Below are 20,815 nucleotides of genomic sequence, written 5' to 3'. Positions count from 1 at the left end.
TAAGTCTGTCTGTCTAGCCTGCCTAGTCTGTCTGTCTAGCCTGTCTAGTCTGTCTGTCTAGCCTGTCTAGTCTGTCTGTCTAGCCTGCCTAGTCTGTCTGTCTAGCCTGTCTAGTCTGTCTGTCTAGCCTGTCTGTCTGTCTAGCCTGTCTGTCTGTCTAGCCTGTCTAGTCTGTCTGTCTAGCCTGTCTAGTCTGTCTCTCTGTCTAGCCTGTCTAGTCTGTCTGTCTGTCTAGCCTGTCTGTCTGTCTAGCCTGTCTTGTCTGTCTAGCCTGTCTAGTCTGTCTGTCTGTCTAGCCTGTCTGTCTGTCTAGTCTGTCTGTCTAGCCTGCCTAGTCTGTCTGTCTAGCCTGTCTAGTCTGTCTGTCTGTCTGTCTAGCCTGTCTAGTCTGTCTGTCTGTCTAGCCTGTCTGTCTGTCTAGCCTGTCTGTCTAGTCTGTATGTCTGTCTGTCTGTCTAGCCTGTCTGTCTGTCTAGCCTGTCTGTCTGTCTAGTCTGTCTGTCTAGCCTGCCTAGTCTGTCTGTCTAGCCTGTCTAGTCTGTCTGTCTGTCTAGTCTGTATGTCTGTCTGTCTGTCTAGCCTGTCTGTCTGTCTAGCCTGTCTGTCTGTCTAGTCTGTCTGTCTAGCCCACACGCTCGCACCCCAGCCTGGGGTGGGGCGACTCCGTGGCCGCCCTTAATTCCTCCATTTTGGTGCCAGTGGGGCCATGCCCACACACAGTTCTGCTCCCAAACTGATTTGCTCATCCTCTTAATATCAACATCAGAGAAGGAGAGGAGGGAGGAAGGGTCCAGGCGGTGGCTCACCCGGTTAAGGCGCGTAGTACGGAGTGCAAGGACCTGCTCAAGGATCCGGGTTCAAGCCCCCAGCTCCCTGCCTGCAGGTCTGCAGGTGCCTCTCTGTCTCTCCCCCTCTCTATCTCCCCTCTTCTCTCAATTTCTCTCTGTCCTGTCCAATAAAATGGAGAAAATGGCCGCCAGGAGCAGTGGACTCATAGTGCAGGCACCGAGCCCCAGAGATAATCCTGGAAGCACGAGAGAGAGAGAGAGACAGAGGGAGAGAGACAGGCACATGCCTACTGGGTGAGCTACCTCCCGGCTCCTCCATTTTGGAAAAGAAAAAGGAGAGAGACGGGAGAGGGGGGGGCCTCACCCTGACACATGTGCTGCCGGGGCTTGAACTCAGGGCCTCGGGCTCCAGAGTCCAGCGTTTTTCCACAGGGCCCCTCCCGGGGCTGCACGCTCTGCAGTGTTCTTCGCCATCAACATTTCCCCCTCGTGTGTTCTAATGGAAATTTCCAAGTCGTCCGAAAGTGAAGGGGATTGTCCAGTCTGCTCCCACCCACCACCCGGCTTCTAACTCAGTGCCGAGAGCCCGTCCCATCTGCTGCCCAGATCTGCTTTGGACGTTTTGGACTGTTTTTATTTACTTTTTTAAAACTTTTTTTCCCCCAAAGGTTTGTTTTATTTAATCTCTGAAGCAAAGAGAGAGGCAAGGGAGAGAGAAGAGAGAACTAAAGAGGGGGAGAGAGGGAGAGGGAGAGGGACAGCGGGGGGTGGGTGGTGGCGCACCTGCTTGAGCACACATGTTACAATGTGCAAGGACCCAGGTTCAAGCCCCCAGGCCCCATCTGCAGAGGGAAAGCTTCGCGAGTGGTGAAGCAGGGATGCAGGTGTCTCTCTATCTCTCTCCCTTTCTATCTCCCCCTCTCCTCTCGAATTCTGGTTGTCTCTAGTCAATGAATAAAGATAATAATAAAAAAAAAGAGGGAGGGAGATTCATATGGAAGAGAGAAGGTGAATTCCGTTCTGGTACCAGCAGAGCTGGGCATGGGACTGGGAGCCTCGGGCACACATACCCTGGGCTCTGTCAGCTGAATTATTTCCCTAGGTCACTAGGACAAATTTTCTTGATTTTTTTTTTTTTGGCGGAACCATGTGTGATTGCACATGTGTAGTTTTTCCCTACGCTGTTCTTGAGCTTGAGACAGAGGGGCCAGGTGGTGGCGCAGCTGGTTGAGCGAACATTGTGGTGCACAGGGACCTCTCGGGGACCCACCTCTAAGTGTGATGAATCACCGCCAGCCCTTAAAATGCCTGTCACCCGACTTAGAAGCTATCAATAACCATCACAGCCTACTACCCTGATCTCCCTGTTGAGACTCCACATGAAAAGATCCACACATCTATTTCAATACAGACTTCAAAATACTTATTTCACTTGAAGCGGGGAGGCTTCCTGTGCAGTGAAGCAGGACTGCAGGTGTCTCTCTCCCTGTCTCCCCACTTCCTCTTGATTTCTGGCTGTCTCTATCCCATAAATAAATGAAGATAGATAGATGATAGATTGATAGATGATAGATAGGTGATAGAGTATAGATAGATTGATAGATTATAGATAGATTGATAGATGATTGAGAGAGAGAGAGAGAGACAGACAGAATGAACTCAGCACTGAAGCTTCCTCTGCTGAGTTAGTATGCCTCTATGTGGTGCTAGGGCTTGAACCTGGGTCGTCTTCATAATCATGCACGTGTCCTACCAGGTGAACTAGCTTTTCAGCCCTCAAGGTGTGTTTTGTTTGACCATGCTCAGCTCTGGCTGACGGTGTCCTTGGGGATTGAATCTGGGACCTTGAAGCTTCAGTCAGGAGAGTCTCTTTGCAGAACCACTGTGCTATCTACCTCCGCCCATGCATTTTATTTTATTTTATAAGATTTTATTTATTTATTCATGAAGACAAAAGGAGAGAGAGAGAGAAAGAACCAGACATCTGGTCCATGTAAAGTTTTTGTTGCTGCCAAGGTCATCGTGGGGCTTGGTGTCTGCATGATGACTACCACTCCTGGCGGCCATAGGGCCAGATTGTTTTTTCTCTTTCACTTTGTTTTTTGTTTTTGTGTTGCTTCTTTTATTTATTCCCTTTTTGTTGCCCTTGTTGTTTTATTGTTGTAGTTATTATTGATGTCGTCGTTGTTGGATAGGACAGAGAGACATGGAGAGAGGAGGGGAAGACAGAGAGGGGGAGAGAAAGACAGACACCTGCAGACCTGCTTCACCGCCTGTGAAGCGACTCCCCTGCAGGTGGGGAGCCGGGGCTCGAACAGGGATCCTTATGCTGGTCCTTGCGCTTTGTGCCACCTGTGCTTAACCCGCTGCGCTACCACAACAGACTCCCTCTGTTGTTTCTTTTACTTGATAGGTCAGAGAGAAATTGAGGGGGGGAGGGGAAAGAGAGAGAGAGAGAAAGAGACCTGCAGCACAGCTTCACTGCTTTTGATGTTTCCCTTTCGCAGGTGGGGACCAGGTCTTGAACCTGGGTCTGGACGCCCTGTGACGTGCGCCCTGTGTGACCCCTCCATGTATTTTAACATCAGTTTGCATCCTCAGCGTCCATCATTTCTCTGCACTTGGCTGGGGCAGGGGGTTCCTAGAAATAAGCTGTGTTTGTAGCACCCAGTCTGGGTTCTGATCCCAGGGGGGTGCGTGGCTGTCCCCATCAGAGCAGAAACCTGGGGGGGGGGGAGCAACCCAGGGACGAGGACTTCCCGGTGACAGTGCTCCGGCGGGAATAAAAGCTTTGAGTCCTTTTTAAAAGACGTTTTCTCTTTCTGAGAGCATTTGTCTCTGTGACAGGGAAGCTTGACAAAGCCGGTTGACTTTGTTAATAATCAGCTTCTGGGGGTCGGGCGGTGGCGCAGTGGGTTAAGCGCATGTGGTGCAAAGCGCAGGGACCGGCGTAAGGATCCCGGTTCGAGCCCCCGCTCCCCACCTGCAGGGGAGTCGCTTCACAGGCGGTGAAGCAGGTCTGCAGGTGTCTGTCTTTCTCTCCCCCTGTCTGTCTTCCCCTCCTCTCTCCATTTCTCTCTGTCCTATCCAACAACAAATTGTGTCAACAAGGGCAATAATAATAACCACAACGAAGCTACAACAAGGGCAACAAAAGGGGGAAAAAAAACATTAATAATCAGCTTCTAAAAATACTTGGTGTTTCTGCAGCGTGGGCAGGGAGGGCCCTGGCAACGGGGAGGCTGGGGATGGATCGAGAGGGGGGCTGCAGGCTGCTTAGGGCGCACCTGACTGAGGGCCACACCCCGACATCTCCCAGCGCCATTGTCACTCTGGCCCTGCTGGTCTCTGCAACACTGTCTCTGCTGGTCTCTGTCACACCATCTGCTGGTCTCTCACTGTCTCTGCTGGTCTCTCACTGTCTCTGCTGGTCTCTGTCACAGCGTCTGCTGGTCTCTCACTGTCTCTGCTGGTCTCTGTCACAGCGTCTGCTGGTCTCTCACTGTCTGCTGGTCTCTGTCACAGCGTCTGCTGGTCTCTCACTGTCTCTGCTGGTCTCTGTCACAGCGTCTGCTGGTCTCTCACTGTCTCTGCTGGTCTCTGTCACACCGTCTCTGCTGGTCTCTCACTGTCTCTGTTGGTCTCTGTCACACCGTCTCTGCTGGTCTCTCACTGTCTCTGCTGGTCTCTGTCACAGCGTCTCTGCTGGTCTCTCACTGTCTCTGCTGGTCTCTGTCACAGCGTCTGCTGGTCTCTCACTGTCTCTGCTGGTCTCTGTCACAGCGTCTGCTGGTCTCTCACTGTCTCTGATGGTCTCTGTCACAGCGTCTGCTGGTCTCTCACTGTCTCTGCTGGTCTCTGTCACAGCGTCTGCTGGTCTCTCACTGTCTCTGCTGGTCTCTGTCACACCGTCTCTGCTAGTCTCTCACTGTCTCTGCTGGTCTCTGTCACAGCATCTCTGCTAGTCTCTCACTGTCTCTGCTGGTCTCTGTCACAGCGTCTGCTGGTCTCTCACTGTCTCTGCTGGTCTCTGTCACAGCATCTCTGCTAGTCTCTCACTGTCTCTGCTGGTCTCTGTCACAGTGTCTGCTGGTCTCTCACTGTCTCTGCTGGTCTCTGTCATAGCATCTCTGCTAGTCTCTCACTGTCTGCTGGTCTCTCACCATCTCTGCTGGTCTCTCACTGTCTCTGCTGGTCTCTCACCATCTCTGCTGGTCTCTCACTGTCTGCTGATCTCTCACCGTCTCTGCTGGTCTCTTACCATCTCTGCTGGTCTCTCACCGTCTCTGCTGGTCTCTCACCGTCTCTGCTGGTCTCTCACTGTCTCTGCTGGTCTCTCACTGTCTCTGCTGGTCTTCACCATCTCTGCTGGTCTCTCACTGTCTCTGCTGGTCTCTCACCGTCTCTGGTCTCTCACCGTCTCTGCTGGTCTCTCACCATCTCTGCTGGTCTCTCACTGTCTGCTGATCTCTCACCGTCTCTGCTGGTCTCTTACCATCTCTGCTGGTCTCTCACCGTCTCTGCTGGTCTCTCACCGTCTCTGCTGGTCTCTCACTGTCTCTGCTGGTCTCTCACTGTCTCTGCTGGTCTTCACCATCTCTGCTGGTCTCTCACTGTCTCTGCTGGTCTCTCACCGTCTCTGGTCTCTCACCGTCTCTGCTGGTCTCTCACCGTCTCTGCTGGTCTCTCACTTCACTGTCTCTGCTGGTCTCTCACTGTCTCTACTGTAGTACAGAAGCTGGCTAAAGGGGAAGCAAGGCCTTTAACAGCAGTCAGCCCCACAGCCCCAGGAAGATGGAAGCAGGAGGGGCCGGTTCTCTGACCTGGGCTGCGGCACGTGGCTGCATGGGACCACCTTCCCGCTGATGGCTGCGGCACCTTGTTCTGCTGTGTCACCTGCTGAATGTCCCGGGTCAGGACGGTCACCCACAGACTGTGGGCCCAGCTGGCTGCCTCTGGGCTGGCTCCCTGGCTCTGCAAGTGACTTTCATGCCTGAGGCTCTGAGGTCCCAGGTCCCCAGGCCCAGACTGAATCGCCAGCATCACCATCAGCCAGTGCTGAACAGTGCTTGGATATATACATGACAAATACAATGAAAAAGTATTTTTAAGGGCGGGGTACATGGCATAGTGGTTCTGCAAAAAGATTTATGCTAAAGCTCCAAGGTCCTGGATTCAATCCCCCACACCACCATCGGCCAGAGCTGAGCAGTGCTTTGTCTATTAAAAAAAAAAAAAAAAGGGAGGGGAGTAGATAGCATAATGGTTATGCAAAGAGACTCTCGTGCCTGAGGGGCTCCACAGTCCTAAATTCAATCCCCCACACCACCATAAGCCAGAGCTGAGCAGTGCTCTGGTTAAAAAAAGGGGGGGGGGGGAGTCAGGCGGTAGCGCAGTGGGTTAAGCACACGTGATGCAAAGCGTAAGGACTAGCATTAAGGATCCCGGTTCGAGCCCCCGGCTCCCCACCTGCAGGGGAGTCGCTTCACAGGCGGTGAAGCAGGTCTGCAGGTGTCTGTCTTTCCCCCTCTCTGTCTTCCTCTCCTCTCTCCATTTCTCTCTGTCCTAACAGTGATGACATCAATAACAACAATAATAATAACTACAGCAATAAAACAAGGGCAACAAAAGGGAAAATAATAAATTATATATATATAGGAAGCCTTAGGGAGCCAGGAGGTGGTGCATCTGGTTAAGCACAGCTATTAGAGTGCACAAGGACCTGGGTTCAAGGCCCCGGTGTACACTTTCAGGGGAAAGCTTTGCAAATGGTGAAGCAGGGCTGCAGGCTCTGTCTCTCTCCCTCTTTCTTCCCCTTCCCTCTTGATTTCTGGCTGTCTCTATGCGATAAAGATTAAAAGATTTTAAAGGGGGGCCTCTCGCTCGCCTCGGCCTGAGTTTCAACCCTGGTGCCCACCATGTGCTACATCTCTGGGGAAGTTGAATGAAGACCGTTGGCCTTGAGAGCCTATGACCCTAACCACTGCACACACTACCAGCTCAGCACAAACCCAAACCAGCTTGTCTCTTATCCGCTGATTTAGTCATTTCTTTATTTTTAAAATATTTATTCCCTTTTGTTGCCCTTGTTTTATTGTTGTAGTTATTAGTGTAGTTATTATTGATGTTGTTATTGTTGTTGGACAGGACAGAGAGAAATGGAGAGAGGAGGGGGAGAGAAAGATAGACACCTGCAGACCTGCTTCACCACCTGTGAAGCGACTCCCCTGCAGGGGGGGAGCTGGGGGCTCAAACCGGGATCCTTACGCGGGTCCTTGCGCTTTGCGCCACCTATGTTTAACCCGCTGTGCTACTGCCCGACTCCCTAGTCATTTCTTTATGTATTTATTTATTATTGGATAGAGACAGAAATCGAAAGGGGCGGGGGGAGACAGAGCGGGAAAGAGACACCTGCACCCCCTGCTTCACCACTCGTGAAGCTTTTCCCCCGCAGGTGGGGACCAGGGCCTTGAACCTGGGGCCTTGCGCACTGTAGTGTGAGAACTTACCCAAGTGCACCACCACCTGGCCCCCTTTAGTCATTTCTTTGATGAATATTCACCGGGTCTGAAATTTTTTTAGTTTTTATTTATTTATTTATTTATTTAAAAGATTTTATTTACCTATTAATGAGAAAGATAGGAGAGAGAAAGAACCAGACATCACTCTGGCACATGTGCTGCCGGGGATCGAACTTGGAAACTCCTGCTTGAGAGTCCAAAGCCTTATCACTGCGTCACCTCCCGGACCACTGAATTTCTGTTTATTGAGATTAGTCTGGCACGTGGTGCAGGGACGGAACTCGAGCCTCTTGCTGGAGAATCCCAGACTCTATCCATTGTGCCACCTTCTGGGCCGAATGGGTGTGAGTTTTTGTTTGTTTTGTTTTTCCAGAGGGGTGAACCTCTGGCTTCTGGTGAGAACGGGGTTTGAACCTGAAGCGCTTCTGCCTCAGAGCCCATGTGCAGAGCCACTATACCAGGTCAGCACTCCGCTGGGTTTTTATTTAGTACTATTTCAGTGTTAGCATTCCTACCATATTTGAAGGTTTTGTTTTTGTTTTTTATTGATCTGGGGTGGGAGAAACAGCACGGTGATTATGCAAAGAAATATTCCTGCCTGCGGCTCTGAGGTCCCAGATTCAATCCCTAGCACTGCCATCAGCCAGAACTGAGCAGGGCTCTGGGGAAAAAAACAAACGATATCTGGGACTAGGCGGTGGTGCGCCTGACTGAGCTCACACATCACAGTGCACGAGGGCCCAGGTTCAAACCCCTGGTCCCCACTTAGAGGGGGAGAGCTCCACGAGTGGTGAAGCAGGGCTGCCTTTCCTCCCCTCTCTCCCTCCTCCATCCTTCTCAATTTCCTCTCTCTGCATCCAAATCAAGAAAGCTGTTTTTATTCATCTGTGAATGACAGAGCAGGCTCTGACCCGTGCAGTGCCAGAGAGCTAGGTCTGGGCGCCTTGTTCCTGCAAGTTCGGAGCCCCAGCCGCTGCAGCCGCCCAGCCCCTCGGCTGAGTTTCTGCTTAGCGCTCCGACCATTTCAGTGTCTGTGTTCCTCTCACATCTGTGTCTGGAAGGAATGAAAGTGTCGCTCCTGGAGGGTGAGACCCACCTGTGAGAGCTGTGGCCTGCCCGCCCGCCCGCTGTTGCTTGAGACTAGTCAGGACCCAGGACCTAAGCAACCACAGCTCCGTGGCATGCAGATAACTAAGACAGGCTGGCAAATAATAATAATGGGCGGGGTGGGCAGTGGCACACCCAGTTAAATGCACATCATACTAAGCACAAGGACCTGAGTTCAAGCCCCCGGCTTCCCACCTGCAGGGGGGTCACTTCACAAGCAGTGAAGCAGATCTGCAGGTGTCTGTCTTCCTCTCTCACTCTGTCTCCCGCTCCTCTCTTCATTTCTCTCTGTCCTAAGTGGAAGAAGAAGAAAGAAAAAGAGAAAGAAAAAAAAAGGAGAAAATGGCCGACAGGACAGTGGATTCATAGTGCTGTCCCTGAGACAATAACTAACTAAATAAATAAATATAAAAATAAATTAATAATAATAGCAGCTCTCGGAGTTCAATCTCTGTATGCCAAAGTGATGCTCTGGTTCTCTCTCAGCAATGAATAAACATCTCTTTAAAAAAATATTTATTTATTCCCTTTTTGTTGCCCTTGTTGTTTTATTGTTGTAGTTATTATTGTTGTTATTGATGTTGTTGGATAGGACAGAGAGAAATGGAGAGAGGAGGGGAAGACAGAGAGGGGGAGAGAAAGACAGACACCTGCAGACCTGCTTCACCGCCTGTGAAGCGACTCCCCTGCAGGTGGGAGCCGGGGGCTCGAACTGGGATCCTTATGCCGGTCCTTGTGCTTTGTGCCACATGCGCTTAACCCGCTGCGCCACCGCCCGACTCCCATAAACAAACATCTTACATATAGAATCATAATAATGATTATCAAAGTGACTCTTGGGATCTGGAAACTGGGCTGGTTTTTGAAATGAACAAAGAGGGGAGGTGGAGGGGTCTAGGTAGAGAGGCGTCTTGCTGTGGTTCCCTGAGGCTCGGTCATATGTACCCAAATACAGAGGTGAGGCTGTACCCCCAAATCTTATAATGCTGTAAACCCATGTCGAGACATTGTTTATTATTATTAATAAAACACTGTCGGCTGGGAGATGCCTCACCTGGTCAAGTATGCTCTTTACCATGTTCCAAGACTTGGGTTAGAGTCTCCAGCACCACATAGGAAAGCCATGTGCAGGAAGCTTTAAGAATGGCGCTGTGTAAGGAGGCCGGGCGGTAGTGCAGCGGGTTAAGCGCACGTAGCGTGAAATGTAAGGTCCTGCGTAAGGATTCTGGTTCGAGACCCCGGCTCCCCACCTGCAGGGTGGTCACCTTACAAGTGGTGAAGCAGGTCTGCAGGTGTCTGTCTTTCTCTCCCCCTCTCTGTCTTCCCCTCCTCTCTCCATTTCTCTCTGTCCTATCCAGCAACAATAACAGCAACAACAATAAAAAAAAGAAAAAAATAAAAAAAAAAAAAAAGAATGATGCTGTGTGTGGGGGTAGATAGCATAATGGAAGGAAAAAAGAATTCTGCTATGGTATTTCTCCTCTCTTCTTGTGTCTATCTGAATTTTTATTTTATTAATTATTTTCCCAGAGCCCTGCTCAGCTCTGGCTGATGGTGGTGCTGGGGATTGAACCTGGGGCTTCAGAGCCTCAGGCAGGAGAGTCTGTTTGCAGAGCCCTTATGATGTCTCCCTCGACCCTCTATCTGAAACTAAAAGGAAAAAATCAGACTGCTGGAGTGGTGAAATCATGCAAAAAAAACCCCCCCCCCCAAGGAATCTAAATGAATGAGGCCCTGAATTACGTGGGTCGGCCCTTTGTTTCTAGGATGGAGGTTCCTTGGATCAGGTCCTGAAGAAGGCTGGGAGAATCCCCGAGCAGATCCTGGGGAAAGTCAGCATTGCTGTGAGTACACGGTTCTGGGCCTTGTTCCACGCGACTAGGGGAGGCGGCTGTGAAGTCAGCGTCCGGGCGGGGGAGGACCGCGAGTCTTCTCGAGGGACCTGGACGTTTTCCTGTCCAGACCGTTGATGGAACATGTGCTCTCTTGCCCTCTCTTCCATCCCCCGATCTCCAATATTGACATTATTGTCTTAAAATACAGAAAGCAGGCTAGCCAAAAGAACTCCCACTTCTAGGGGCTGGGTGGTTGGCACCCCTAGCAGAAAACATGTCACAGCGCACAAGGACTCAGGTTCAAGCCCCCGGCCCCCACCTGCAGGGGGGAAGCTTCACAAGTGGTGAAGCAGGGCTGCAGGTGTCTCTCTGTCTCTCTCCCTCTCCCCCCGCCCCTCTCAACTCTCTGTCCTTTCAAATACAAATTTAAAAAGAGAGAATTCCGGAAGTCCCCTTTTAGGTGACCGATTCAGGAAAAGAGACAACAACAAGTCGTGCCTCAATTCCTGAGGCCAGCAGTAATCAGTTTAACGTGAAAAACAATATTTGTGGAAAATGTGGCTGCTTCCTAAGACGGGCTAGGAAAACAGACAAGTGGACGGAAGGAAGGCCGAGACAACTTTGCCGTGTTTCTACCTGGGTTTGTGTCCCCAGCGCCGCACGAGGAGCCTACCACAGCGACAGGGGCAGCTCGGATACCACAGCCCCTCTTCCTCACACACTCACACATTCCCTCTCCCTCTCATCCCCCCACCCTCTTTCCCTGTCTTTGTGGGTGCACACACATGACGCCAGGAGACCTCGCCGGGTTGTTGCTACTGAGCCTTGCCTCTGCGTGACTGGCTTTCCCGCCCTCTCCCCCCCAGGTAATCAAAGGCCTGACTTACCTGCGGGAGAAACACAGGATCATGCATCGAGGTAAGAGCCCGCCTGGGAGTCCGTTTCCAGTTGCGGCTGGCCCTGAGAGCACCCGCTTCCCTCCTGTGTTCCTTGTGGCCCGTGAGTGCTGGCGGCGGGACCCCCCGCCTCTTGGAGCCAAGCTGCAGCAGTCCTTCTGTCGCCCTTGTGCACAGCTCGTGTCCCAGGAAGGAGCCCAACCACCAGAGGCACCGTGCTGTGATTGTTGGTTTTTTGGGACCAAGATTTGTTTTTCCGTTTTTTCTTTTTGATCTTTAGTTATCTTTATTTATCGGATAGAGACAAAACCAGAATTCGAGAGGGAAGGGGGAAGACAGAGAGAGACACCTGCAGCCCTGCTTCACCACTCACAGAGCTTTCCCTCCTGCAGGCGGGGGCCAGAGGCTCCAGCCAGGGTCCTTATCCATTATAACATGTGTGTTTAATGAGGTGTGTTACCAACTGGCCCTGTTTTTCTCAGAGCCCTGGCTGATGGTGGAACTGGGGATTGAACCTGGGACCTCAGAGCCTCAGGCAGAAGAGGCTTTTGCAGAACCCCCGTGTTGCCTCCCCTGCCCCGTTTTGTCTTTTTAAAAATTTTTCTTAATATTTATTTTCCCTTTTGTTGCCCTTGTTGTAGTTATTGTTGTTGTTATTGATGTCGTTGTTGTTGGATAGGACAGAGAGAAATGGAGAGAGGAGGGGAAGACAGAGGGAGAGAGAAAGACAGACACCTGCAGACCTGCTTCACCGCCTGTGAAGCCTTTTTAGTGACTCCCCTGCAGGTGGGGAGCCGGGGGCTCGAACTGGGATCCTTACGCCGGTCCTTGCGCTTTGCGCCACCTGCTGCTTTGTTGCCACTTGTCTTTTCTTAGAGAGAACTAGAGCAGCACTCTAGCACTTTCGGTGCCAGGGATGGGCCTCATTCCTGAGAGTCCCTGGCTTCACTCACTGCGCCCCTGCCTGTGCCTTTGGGGGCTGGGAGCGTGGTGAGCTGTGATCCCGGAGGCAGGCGTGCAGGCTCTTCCACACCAGGGGCTCCTGACCAGGTCCAGGCCGTCCCCCACTGCCTGCTCCCCACCCCCCATTCCTTCGCCTCCTGCGGTGCCTGGGGCTGGGCTGCTGCGGAGCAGGTGGGAGGGAGGCCGGTTATGTAAGTCTGGGGAGGAGGGAGGCTGCGTGGGCAGGAATCAGCTGCAGAGATGGTGCGGTGACAGGGACAGCAGAGCCGCCTCCAGCAGCCGCAGCCCGCGGAGTCCCAGCCCCAGGAAGGGCCCTGGGGACAGCTGGGCCGGGAGGGAGCCTGGCAGAGGACCAGGGGCGCTCTGAAGGCTGATGATTGGTGCTGATAGGGATGGGCACAGAGAAGGGGCTGACTTGCCCAGGGGCTCTGTGGAGCAGGTGGGACTGGAGTCCAGTTTCCTTATCTCTCTTTTTAAAATAATATATTATTTAGGGAGTCCGGTGGTAGCGCAGTGGGTTAAGCACAGGTTAAGTGTGAGGATTCTGGTTCGAGCCCCCAGCTTCCCACCTGCAGGGGAGTCATTTCACAGGTGGTGAAGCAGGTCTGCAGGTGTCTGTCTTTCTCTCCCCCTCTCTGTCTTCCCTTCCTCTCCCCATTTCTCTCATTCCTATCCAACAACAATGACATCAATAACAACAATAATAACTACAGCAATACAACAACAAGGGCAACAAAATGGAATAAATAAATAATAAAAAAAATTTAAGTCCTTAATAAAAAATGTCTATTATTGATTACTATTTTTTTTACCAGCGCACTCCTCAGCTGTTTTTTTTTTTTTTCAGAACTGCTGTGCTATCTCTCCCATCTAGTCTACTTCTTTATTTAACCGTGATATAGATATTGTCTTCAGTCACTGGGGCTTGGTGCCAGCACTAGAAATCACTTCTGGCAGCCATTTTTCCCCCCACATTTTTATTTGATAGGACAGAGAGAAATTGAGAGGAGAGGGAGATGGAGAGAGACACTCGCAGACCTGCTCCACTTGTGAAGTGTCCCCACTGCAGGTAGGGAGTAGGGGCTCGAACCCAGACCCTTGCATGGAGTTCTCTGTGCGTTTAACTGGGTGTCCCACCACCTGGCCCCATATATTTCCTTTTCTCTCTCTCTTTCTTTTTCTTTTCTCTCTGGTTTACAGTGCTGTGGGGGATTGAACTTGAAACTTTGGCACCTCAAACATCAGAGTCTCTTTACGTAACTATTATGCTGTCTACCCCACACAGAAATGTATCTATTCATGGGAAAGGTGGGGTGGGGGTGGCCAGGGAGATAGTGTAATCTGTGTAAACTAAGGACTTACACTCCTGAGGCTTTGAGATCCCAGGTTCAGTCCCTGAGCCACTGCAAATCAGAGGTGAGTTGTGCTCTGGCTACAGGAGAAAAGGGCGGAAGTGTGGGCTGGGCGGTGGTGCAGCCAGCTGGGCGCAGCCAGTACTATACACAAGGAGGTCAGGCCCCCAGTCCCCGCCTGCAGGGCCTGCAGGGGAAGCTTCATCAGTAAAGCTTTCTCCAACTCGGTGGCTGGCCCCAACCTGGGTCGTGTATGGCAAAGCAGAGCACTACCCACTGCGCTACTTGGCCAGACCTTCCTGCTCCCTCTAAACCTACTCTACCCACCCCCCTGCCCCCATCACAGACGTGAAGCCCTCCAACATCCTGGTCAACTCGCGCGGCGAGATCAAGCTGTGTGACTTCGGGGTCAGCGGCCAGCTCATCGACTCCATGGCCAACTCCTTCGTGGGGACCCGCTCCTACATGTCGGTACGGCCGGGTGGGGGGCAGGGGGGGGACACCGGGCCTAGGGAGATAGCTCAGTGCTAGGGCCTCATGCGCACCTCAGCTGAGCGGGGCTCTGGTCTCTCCCCCTACCCCTCTCTCCCTCTCTCTCTCAGGTAAGGGCTGGGGAAGCCTGGGAGGTGGTACAGTGGCTAATTACTGACTCTCAGGCAAGAAGTCCTGAGTTCAACCCCCAGCGTCAACACATGTGCTGGTTCTGTCTCTTCCTCTTCTTTATATAACTTTTTATTATCTTTATTTATTTGATAGAGACAGCAGGAAAGAGGATAGAGAGGGGGAGAGACAGAGAGACACCTGCAGCCCTGCTTCACCACTTGCAAAGCTTTCACCCTGCAGGTGGGGACTGGGGGCTCGAACCCAGGCCTTTGCACACTGTAACATGTGCGCTCAACCAGGTGCGCCACCCCCCGGCCCACCCCCCACCCCACTGTCTTTGGGCTCGGTGCCTGCACTATGAATCCACTGCTCCTGGAGGCCATTTTTCCTATTATTTCTGTTGCCCTCGTTGCTGTTGTTACAGCTGTTGTTGTTGTTGGGTAGGACAGAGAGAAACTGAGCAAGGGGCACACCTGGTTGAGCGCACATGTTACAGTGCTCAAGGACCTGAGGGGGGAACCCCCTGCAGGGGGGAAGCAGGGCTGCAGGTGTCTCTCTGTCTCTCTCCCTCTCTAACCCGCACTTCCTTCTCACTTTCTGGCTGTCTCTGTCCAAAAATAAAGATAACACCAAAAATAAATGAATAAATAAAAAAGAGGGGGGGAGAGAAAGACAGACACCTGCAGACCTGCTTCACCGCCTGTGAAGCGACTCCCCTGCAGGTGGGAAGTGGGGGCTCGAACCAGGATCCTTGAGTGGTCCTTGGGCTTTGCACCACCTGTGCTGAACCCGCTGCGCCACCGCCCTTTCTAATGCAAAGGGACACGCAGGGTGAGGGACACACTGTTCACGGGAGCTGTTCTGCTGACTCTGTTTATTTTAAAATCTCTCTTTATGTCTGAATGAGGGGGGAGAGAGCTGGTGCGGGAGCAGGGCAGCCCTCTGGCACAGACCATGCCGGGGATCAAACTCGGGACTATGCTCGGAGCCTCACGTGTGACTCCCGGCCCCTCCAGAAGCTGGAGCTGAGCAGTGCCTGGTCATAAACAGAGGAAGGGAGCTGGAGAGACAGCACGGTGCTTCTGCGAGCTGACTCTCACGCCTGAGGCTCTGAGGCCCCGGGTTCAGTCCCCGGCACCACCGTCAGCCAGAGCTGAGCAGGGCTCTGGGAAAATATAATAATAATAATAATAAAGCAGAGGAGGGGTGGAGGTGGCAGGTGCCCTCACCCCGGGCGCCAGTCCAGGGGCCGCTGGCCGCCAGCTGAGCACGGCCGTCTCTCCCTCCCCAGCCGGAGCGGCTGCAGGGCACACACTACTCCGTGCAGTCGGACATCTGGAGCATGGGGCTGTCGCTGGTGGAGATGGCGGTGGGCAGGTACCCCATCCCGCCGCCCGACGCCAAGGAGCTGGAGCAGCTGTTTGGGTGCCCGGTGGAGGGGGGAGCGGCCGAGACCCCACCCCGGCCCAGGACCCCCGGGAGGCCCCTCAGCTGTGAGTCGCTGACCTGAGCTCAACCTTGTTGGCCGGGGTGGGGGGCTCACTGTCCAGAGGGGTCCAGAGGGGCCTCCCGGGCTCGGCACCGGGCAGGGGAGGAGGAACCAGAGGGGGTGCTGGTGGGGGAGCGGTGCTCATCCTGGTTGGCTGTGCCTGTCACTCTTAAAAGTTAAGACGTGGGTGGGGGGAGACAGCATGATGGCTCCAAAGCCCCATGTTCAGTTTTCTGCACCAGCATAAACCAGAGCTGAGCAAGACTCCGGAGGGGAAAAAAAAAGTCATGACATTTTGGGGACAGGTGGTGGCTCACGTCACCCTGTACAAGACTTGGGTTCAAGCCCCGCTCCCCACCTTCAGGAAGGAAGCTTCATGATTGGTGAAGCAGGTCTGCGTGTCTGTCTCTCTTTTTGCCTCTAGCAGTTATCACTGGGGCTCGGCAACTGCACTATGAATCCACGGCTCCTGGTGGCCACTTTATTTATGGGACAGGACAGAGAAATTGAGAAAGGAGGGGGGGGGAGAGAGAGAGAGAGAGAGAGAGAGAGACCGACCTGCAGCCCTGTTTCACTGCTTGTGAAGCAACCCCCCTCCATCTCTACATCCCCCTCCCCTCTCAATTTCTGTCTCTATCAAATAAATTAAAATGTCAGGCAGGGGAGATAGCATAATGGTTATGCAAAGAGAATCTCATGCCTCAGGATTCAGAGTCCCAGGTTCAATCCCCTTCATCACCATAAGCTGAACAGTGCTCTGGTGTAAAAAGAAAAAAAAGAAAAGAAAAAAGGAAGGGGGGGTGGCACACCAGGCTGAGTGCTCACATGACAGCGCACAGGGACCCGGGTTCAAGCCCTCAGCCCCCACCTGCAGGGGAAAAGCTTCGTGACTGGTGAGGCAGGGCTGCAGGTGTCTCTCTGCCTCTCTCCCTCTCTGTCACTCCCTTCTCTCTCCATTTCTGGCTGTTTCTATGCAATAAATAAATAAATAAAGATAATACAAAATTAGAAAATAAATCCTTAGATATCTTTTTAAAAAGAAAAAGCTATGACACTTTGGGGACATGGCTGGTTGAGCTGAGACTCGCCCAGAAGTCGAGGCCTGGGGTTCCCGCCCCGAGCACCTCGAGTTGTCCTCCATGCCGTGCAGCCATCACTGCTGATTCCAGAGTCTCCACCACCGCAAAGAAGCCCTTTTCCAATGGAACCACCCCCACTCCGCCTACTCCATCCCAACCTGTCTCTATGATTGCCTACAAAGTGTCTATTGTTTTAAATTTGATAGGACAGAGACTGAAAGAGAAGGAGATGGAGTCTTTTCTCCCTTGCAATAAAAACAATAGAAAGAAAGGGGGAAAAAGGGGGGGGGCAGGTGGCACAAAGCACAAGGACCAGTGTAAGGATCCCGGTTCAAGCCCCTGGCTTCCCACCTGCAGGGGGGTCGCTTCACAGGCGGTGAAGCAGGTCTGCAGGTGTCTGTCTTTCTCTCCTCCTCTGTCTTCCTCTCCTCTCTCCATTTCTCTCTGTCCTGTCCAACAACGACGACATCAGTAACAACAACAATAATAAAAAAAAGGCAACAAAAGGGAAGAAATATTTTTTAAAAAATCTTTAAAAAGAAAAGATCAGGGAGTCGGGCGGTAGCGCAGAGGGTTAAGCGCAGGTGGCGCAAAGCACAAGGACCGGCGTAAGGATCCCGGTTCGAGCCCCCGGCTCCCCACCTGCAGGGGAGTCGCTTCACAGGCAGTGAAGCAGGTCTGCAGGTGTCTGTCTTTCTCTCCCCCTCTCTGTCTTCCCTCCTCTCTCCATTTCTCTCTGTCCTATCCAACAACAATAATAACTACAATAAAACAGCAAGGGCAACAAAAGGGAATAAATAAAAGAAAAAGAAAAGATCAGTCGCATGGTGTTGACGGTCCTGTGCTCCTCCCCCTCCGCTCGCCGCAGCTTACGGGATGGACAGCCGGCCGCCCATGGCCATCTTTGAGCTCCTGGATTACATCGTCAATGAGGTGAGGGGCTGTTTGGGTCCCGCGGCCTGGGTGCTGTGGGGTGCAGGGGACCCCCTGGTGCATCTCCAGGCAGGTGAGGCCTCCTCCCTGGCCCAGGCCTCCACACCAGCCGTTTCTCCAGCACTGGTCGGGGGCTGGTGTGTGGGGGGGTGCGACGTGGAGCCCAAGATGGAAAGAGCAGCCCGTGGTGGGAGCAGGGCCGAGGGACATGGCAGTCACAGCGAGCACGGCGCAGAATGGTGTCTGGCTGCCACGGATGGCGCCCTGTTCTTTTTCTGTCAGAGCCCTAGTCAGCTGTGGCTTACAGTGGCACAGGCAAGGACTGAACCTGGGGCTTTGGAGCCTCAGGCATGAAGGTCTTTTTGCCTAGCCTTTATGCTCTCTCCCCGCCCCTAAAATGATACTTTTTCGATATTTTATTTATTTAATGAAGAGAGATAGAAGGAAAGATAGAGACCAGGGCCCTGCTCAGCTCTGGCTGGTGGTGGTGCTGGGGACTGAACCCGGGACCTCTGAGCTTCAGGCAGGAGAGGCCCTGTGTGACCTTTGTGCTGTCTGTCTCCTAGGCCCCACGAAGGATTCTTTTTTTTATATATATTTATTCCCTTTTGTTGCCCTTGTTTTTTTTTTATTGTTGTAGTTATTATTATTGATATCATTGTTGTTGGATAGAACAGAGAAATGGAGAGAGGAGGGGAAGACAGAGAGGGGAGAGAAAGACAGACACCTGCAGACCTGCTTCACCGCCTGTGAAGTGACTCCCCTGCAGGTGGGGAGCCAGGGGCTCGAACCGGGATCCCTAGACCGGTCCTTGGCTTTGCGCCATGTGCGCTTAGCCCGCTGCGCCACCACCTAACTCCGCCACGAAGGATTCCTTCCAGCAACGTGCCCACGAGCTTGTGCCCACGACGCCCGGTGTCTCCCCAGTGTCACCTGTGAGTGGCAGGGCAGCTCTGCACACTCAGCCTCCAGACATCGAGCGGGTCGTGGGGGCTCAGAGTGGGGCAAGGTGGGGAGGGAGCTGGAGCAGGGCCCTGGCCTCTGACTTCAGGCTGTTGTGTTTTGCAGCCTCCCCCTAAGCTGCCCAGTGGGGTCTTCAGTCTGGAATTCCAGGATTTTGTGAATAAATGGTAAGTGGACTCCTTGCTCCCTGTGGGAGCCCTGGGCATGTCAGCCCCCTCCCCCAACTTGGGGAGCACGACTGGCCCTTTCCCTCTGCCTCAGCCCTGCCCTGCAGCCTCCTGACAAGACCTGGGCCTTTGTCACTGGCCCAGCAGAGGCGGGACACCTCTGGGGCAGAACACCTCAGGCTCCACTGAGGTTCTCCTTAAAGGACGGGTGTGCAGCCAGACTTACAAAAAGCCACTGAGGAGGATGGAGGCCTGCCGGCCTGAGCCGGGCCGCAGTGGCAAAACCAAACCGCCCAGGAGGACTGGCAGTGGGTAAAGCTTCTTGCTGTCAAGCATGTGGTCCTGAGCTCAGTCCCTGCTCAGGCGCTCTCAATATACCTTAACAACAGGGCCGGGCGGTAGCGCACCTGCTCAAGCTCCCCATCACAGTGCACAAGGACCCGGGTTCAAGCCCCCGGTCCCCACCTGCAGGGGGAAAGCCTTGCAAGCGGTGAAGCAGGGCTGCTCGTGTCTCTCTCCCTCTCTGTCAGCCTCTTATCTCTCTATTTCTGGCTGTCTTTATCCAATAATTAAATAAAGGCAATAAAAAATAATAAATTTGGGCAGGGGTAGATAGCATAATGGTTATGCAAAGAGACTCTCATGCCGGAGGCTCCAACGTCCCAGGTTCGATCCCCTGCACCACCATAAGCCAGGGCTGAGCAGTGCTCTGGGGGAAAAAAAAGAAAATAGGGGGTTGGGCTGTAGCGCAGCGGGTTAAGCGCAGGTGGCGCCAAGCACAAGGACCGGCAGAAGGATCCCGGTTCGAGCCCCCGGCTCCCCACCTGCAGGGGAGTCGCTTCACAGGCGGTGAAGCAGGTCTGCAGGTGTCTGTCTTTCTCTCCTCCTGTCTGTCTTCCCCTCCTCTCTCCATTTCTCTCTGTCCTATCCAACAACGACATCAATAACAATAATAATGACAACAAGGCCAATAAATTGGGAAAAAATGGCCTCCAGGAGCAGTGGATTCCTAGTGCAGGGGCCGGGCCCCAGCAAGAACCCTGGAGGCAAAAAGAAAAAAAGGAAAAAGAATAACAATAAATTTCTATCTGTCCTTTCAAATAAAATATTTATAAAGCAGAACCAGAGAGAAAAAAAATTATATATATGTTTATTTAGTCAACCCTTATCTGTGACCTTGAGATAACCGCTACAGTTTCCAATGGAGGGAAATGGGGACACAGAACTCTGGTGGTGGGAACAGTGTGGAAATATACCCTTCATCTCACGATTTTGCAAATCAGTATTAAGTCACTAATAAAATTGGAAGGGGAGTCGGGTAGTAGCACAGTGGGTTAAGCGCACGTGGCGCAAAGTGCAAGGACCGGTGTAAGGATCCCGGTTCGAGCCCCCGGCTCCCCACCTGCAGGGGAGTCGCTTCACAGGCCGTGAAGCAGGTCTGCAGGTGTCTATCTTTCTCTCCCCCTCTCTGTCTTCCCCTCCTCTCTGTTTTATCCAACAACGATGACATCAATAACAACAATAAAATAACAAGGGCAACAGAAGGGAAAATAAATAAAATTTGTAGAAGAAAAAAAGCATAATTTTTTTTTTTAGCAGCTTTTAAAATTCTTTTCCCTTTTGTTGCCCTTGTTTATCATCATTGTTGTTATTAGTGTTGTTGATGTCGTTGTTGTTGGACAGAAAGAAATGGAGAGAGGAGGGGAAGACAGAGAGGGGGAGAGAAAGACAGACACCCGCAGACCTGCTTCACCGCCAGTTGCAGCTCCAGGCTCCCAATGCGGTCCTTGTGCTTTGCGTCGTGTGCTTAACCCGCTATGCCATCGCCCGGCTCCCAAAAAATAAATCTTAAATAAAACTTAGAACTGCTGCCAGACAACAGCTCTTAAACCACCTGTCTTCCTTTTAGCTTGATAAAGAACCCGGCGGAGAGAGCAGACCTGAGGCAGCTCATGGTGAGTCCTCCCCGCTCCCTGCCCGCCTGTCCCTGGACCCCACTCCTCTGCACAGGGGGCCCGGGAGCCTGCAGCTGGCGACACAGTGGCCGTGGTCACGGCACCCCCCGGGTCACTGTCCACTTGTCCATCCGGGACGAGAGCCGGGGGCAGAGGGCGCCCCC

General features: G+C 52.7%; 2 protein-coding genes across 4 annotated transcripts in view; both read left to right on the top strand.

Annotated features, from left to right (window-relative positions):
- Window positions 1-20,815, top strand: part of ZWILCH (zwilch kinetochore protein) — a 70,393-nt gene that overhangs the window by 10,905 nt on the left and 38,673 nt on the right. The window lies entirely within an intron of this gene.
- Window positions 1-20,815, top strand: part of MAP2K1 (mitogen-activated protein kinase kinase 1) — a 60,388-nt gene that overhangs the window by 38,773 nt on the left and 800 nt on the right. For all 3 annotated transcript variants that reach the window (XM_060175665.1, XM_060175663.1, XM_060175664.1), the window contains 7 exons: window positions 10,183-10,260; window positions 11,118-11,169; window positions 13,809-13,933; window positions 15,357-15,558; window positions 17,502-17,566; window positions 18,635-18,696; window positions 20,606-20,651. In XM_060175665.1, coding sequence (XP_060031648.1) covers window positions 10,183-10,260; window positions 11,118-11,169; window positions 13,809-13,933; window positions 15,357-15,558; window positions 17,502-17,566; window positions 18,635-18,696; window positions 20,606-20,651 — 630 coding nt within the window. The remainder of the gene's footprint in view (window positions 1-10,182; window positions 10,261-11,117; window positions 11,170-13,808; window positions 13,934-15,356; window positions 15,559-17,501; window positions 17,567-18,634; window positions 18,697-20,605; window positions 20,652-20,815) is intronic.

The sequence above is a fragment of the Erinaceus europaeus genome, chromosome 16 (genome assembly GCF_950295315.1).
Source record: "Erinaceus europaeus chromosome 16, mEriEur2.1, whole genome shotgun sequence".
Taxonomy (NCBI): domain Eukaryota; kingdom Metazoa; phylum Chordata; class Mammalia; order Eulipotyphla; family Erinaceidae; genus Erinaceus; species Erinaceus europaeus.
This window is presented reverse-complemented; position numbering and strand designations above follow the sequence as displayed.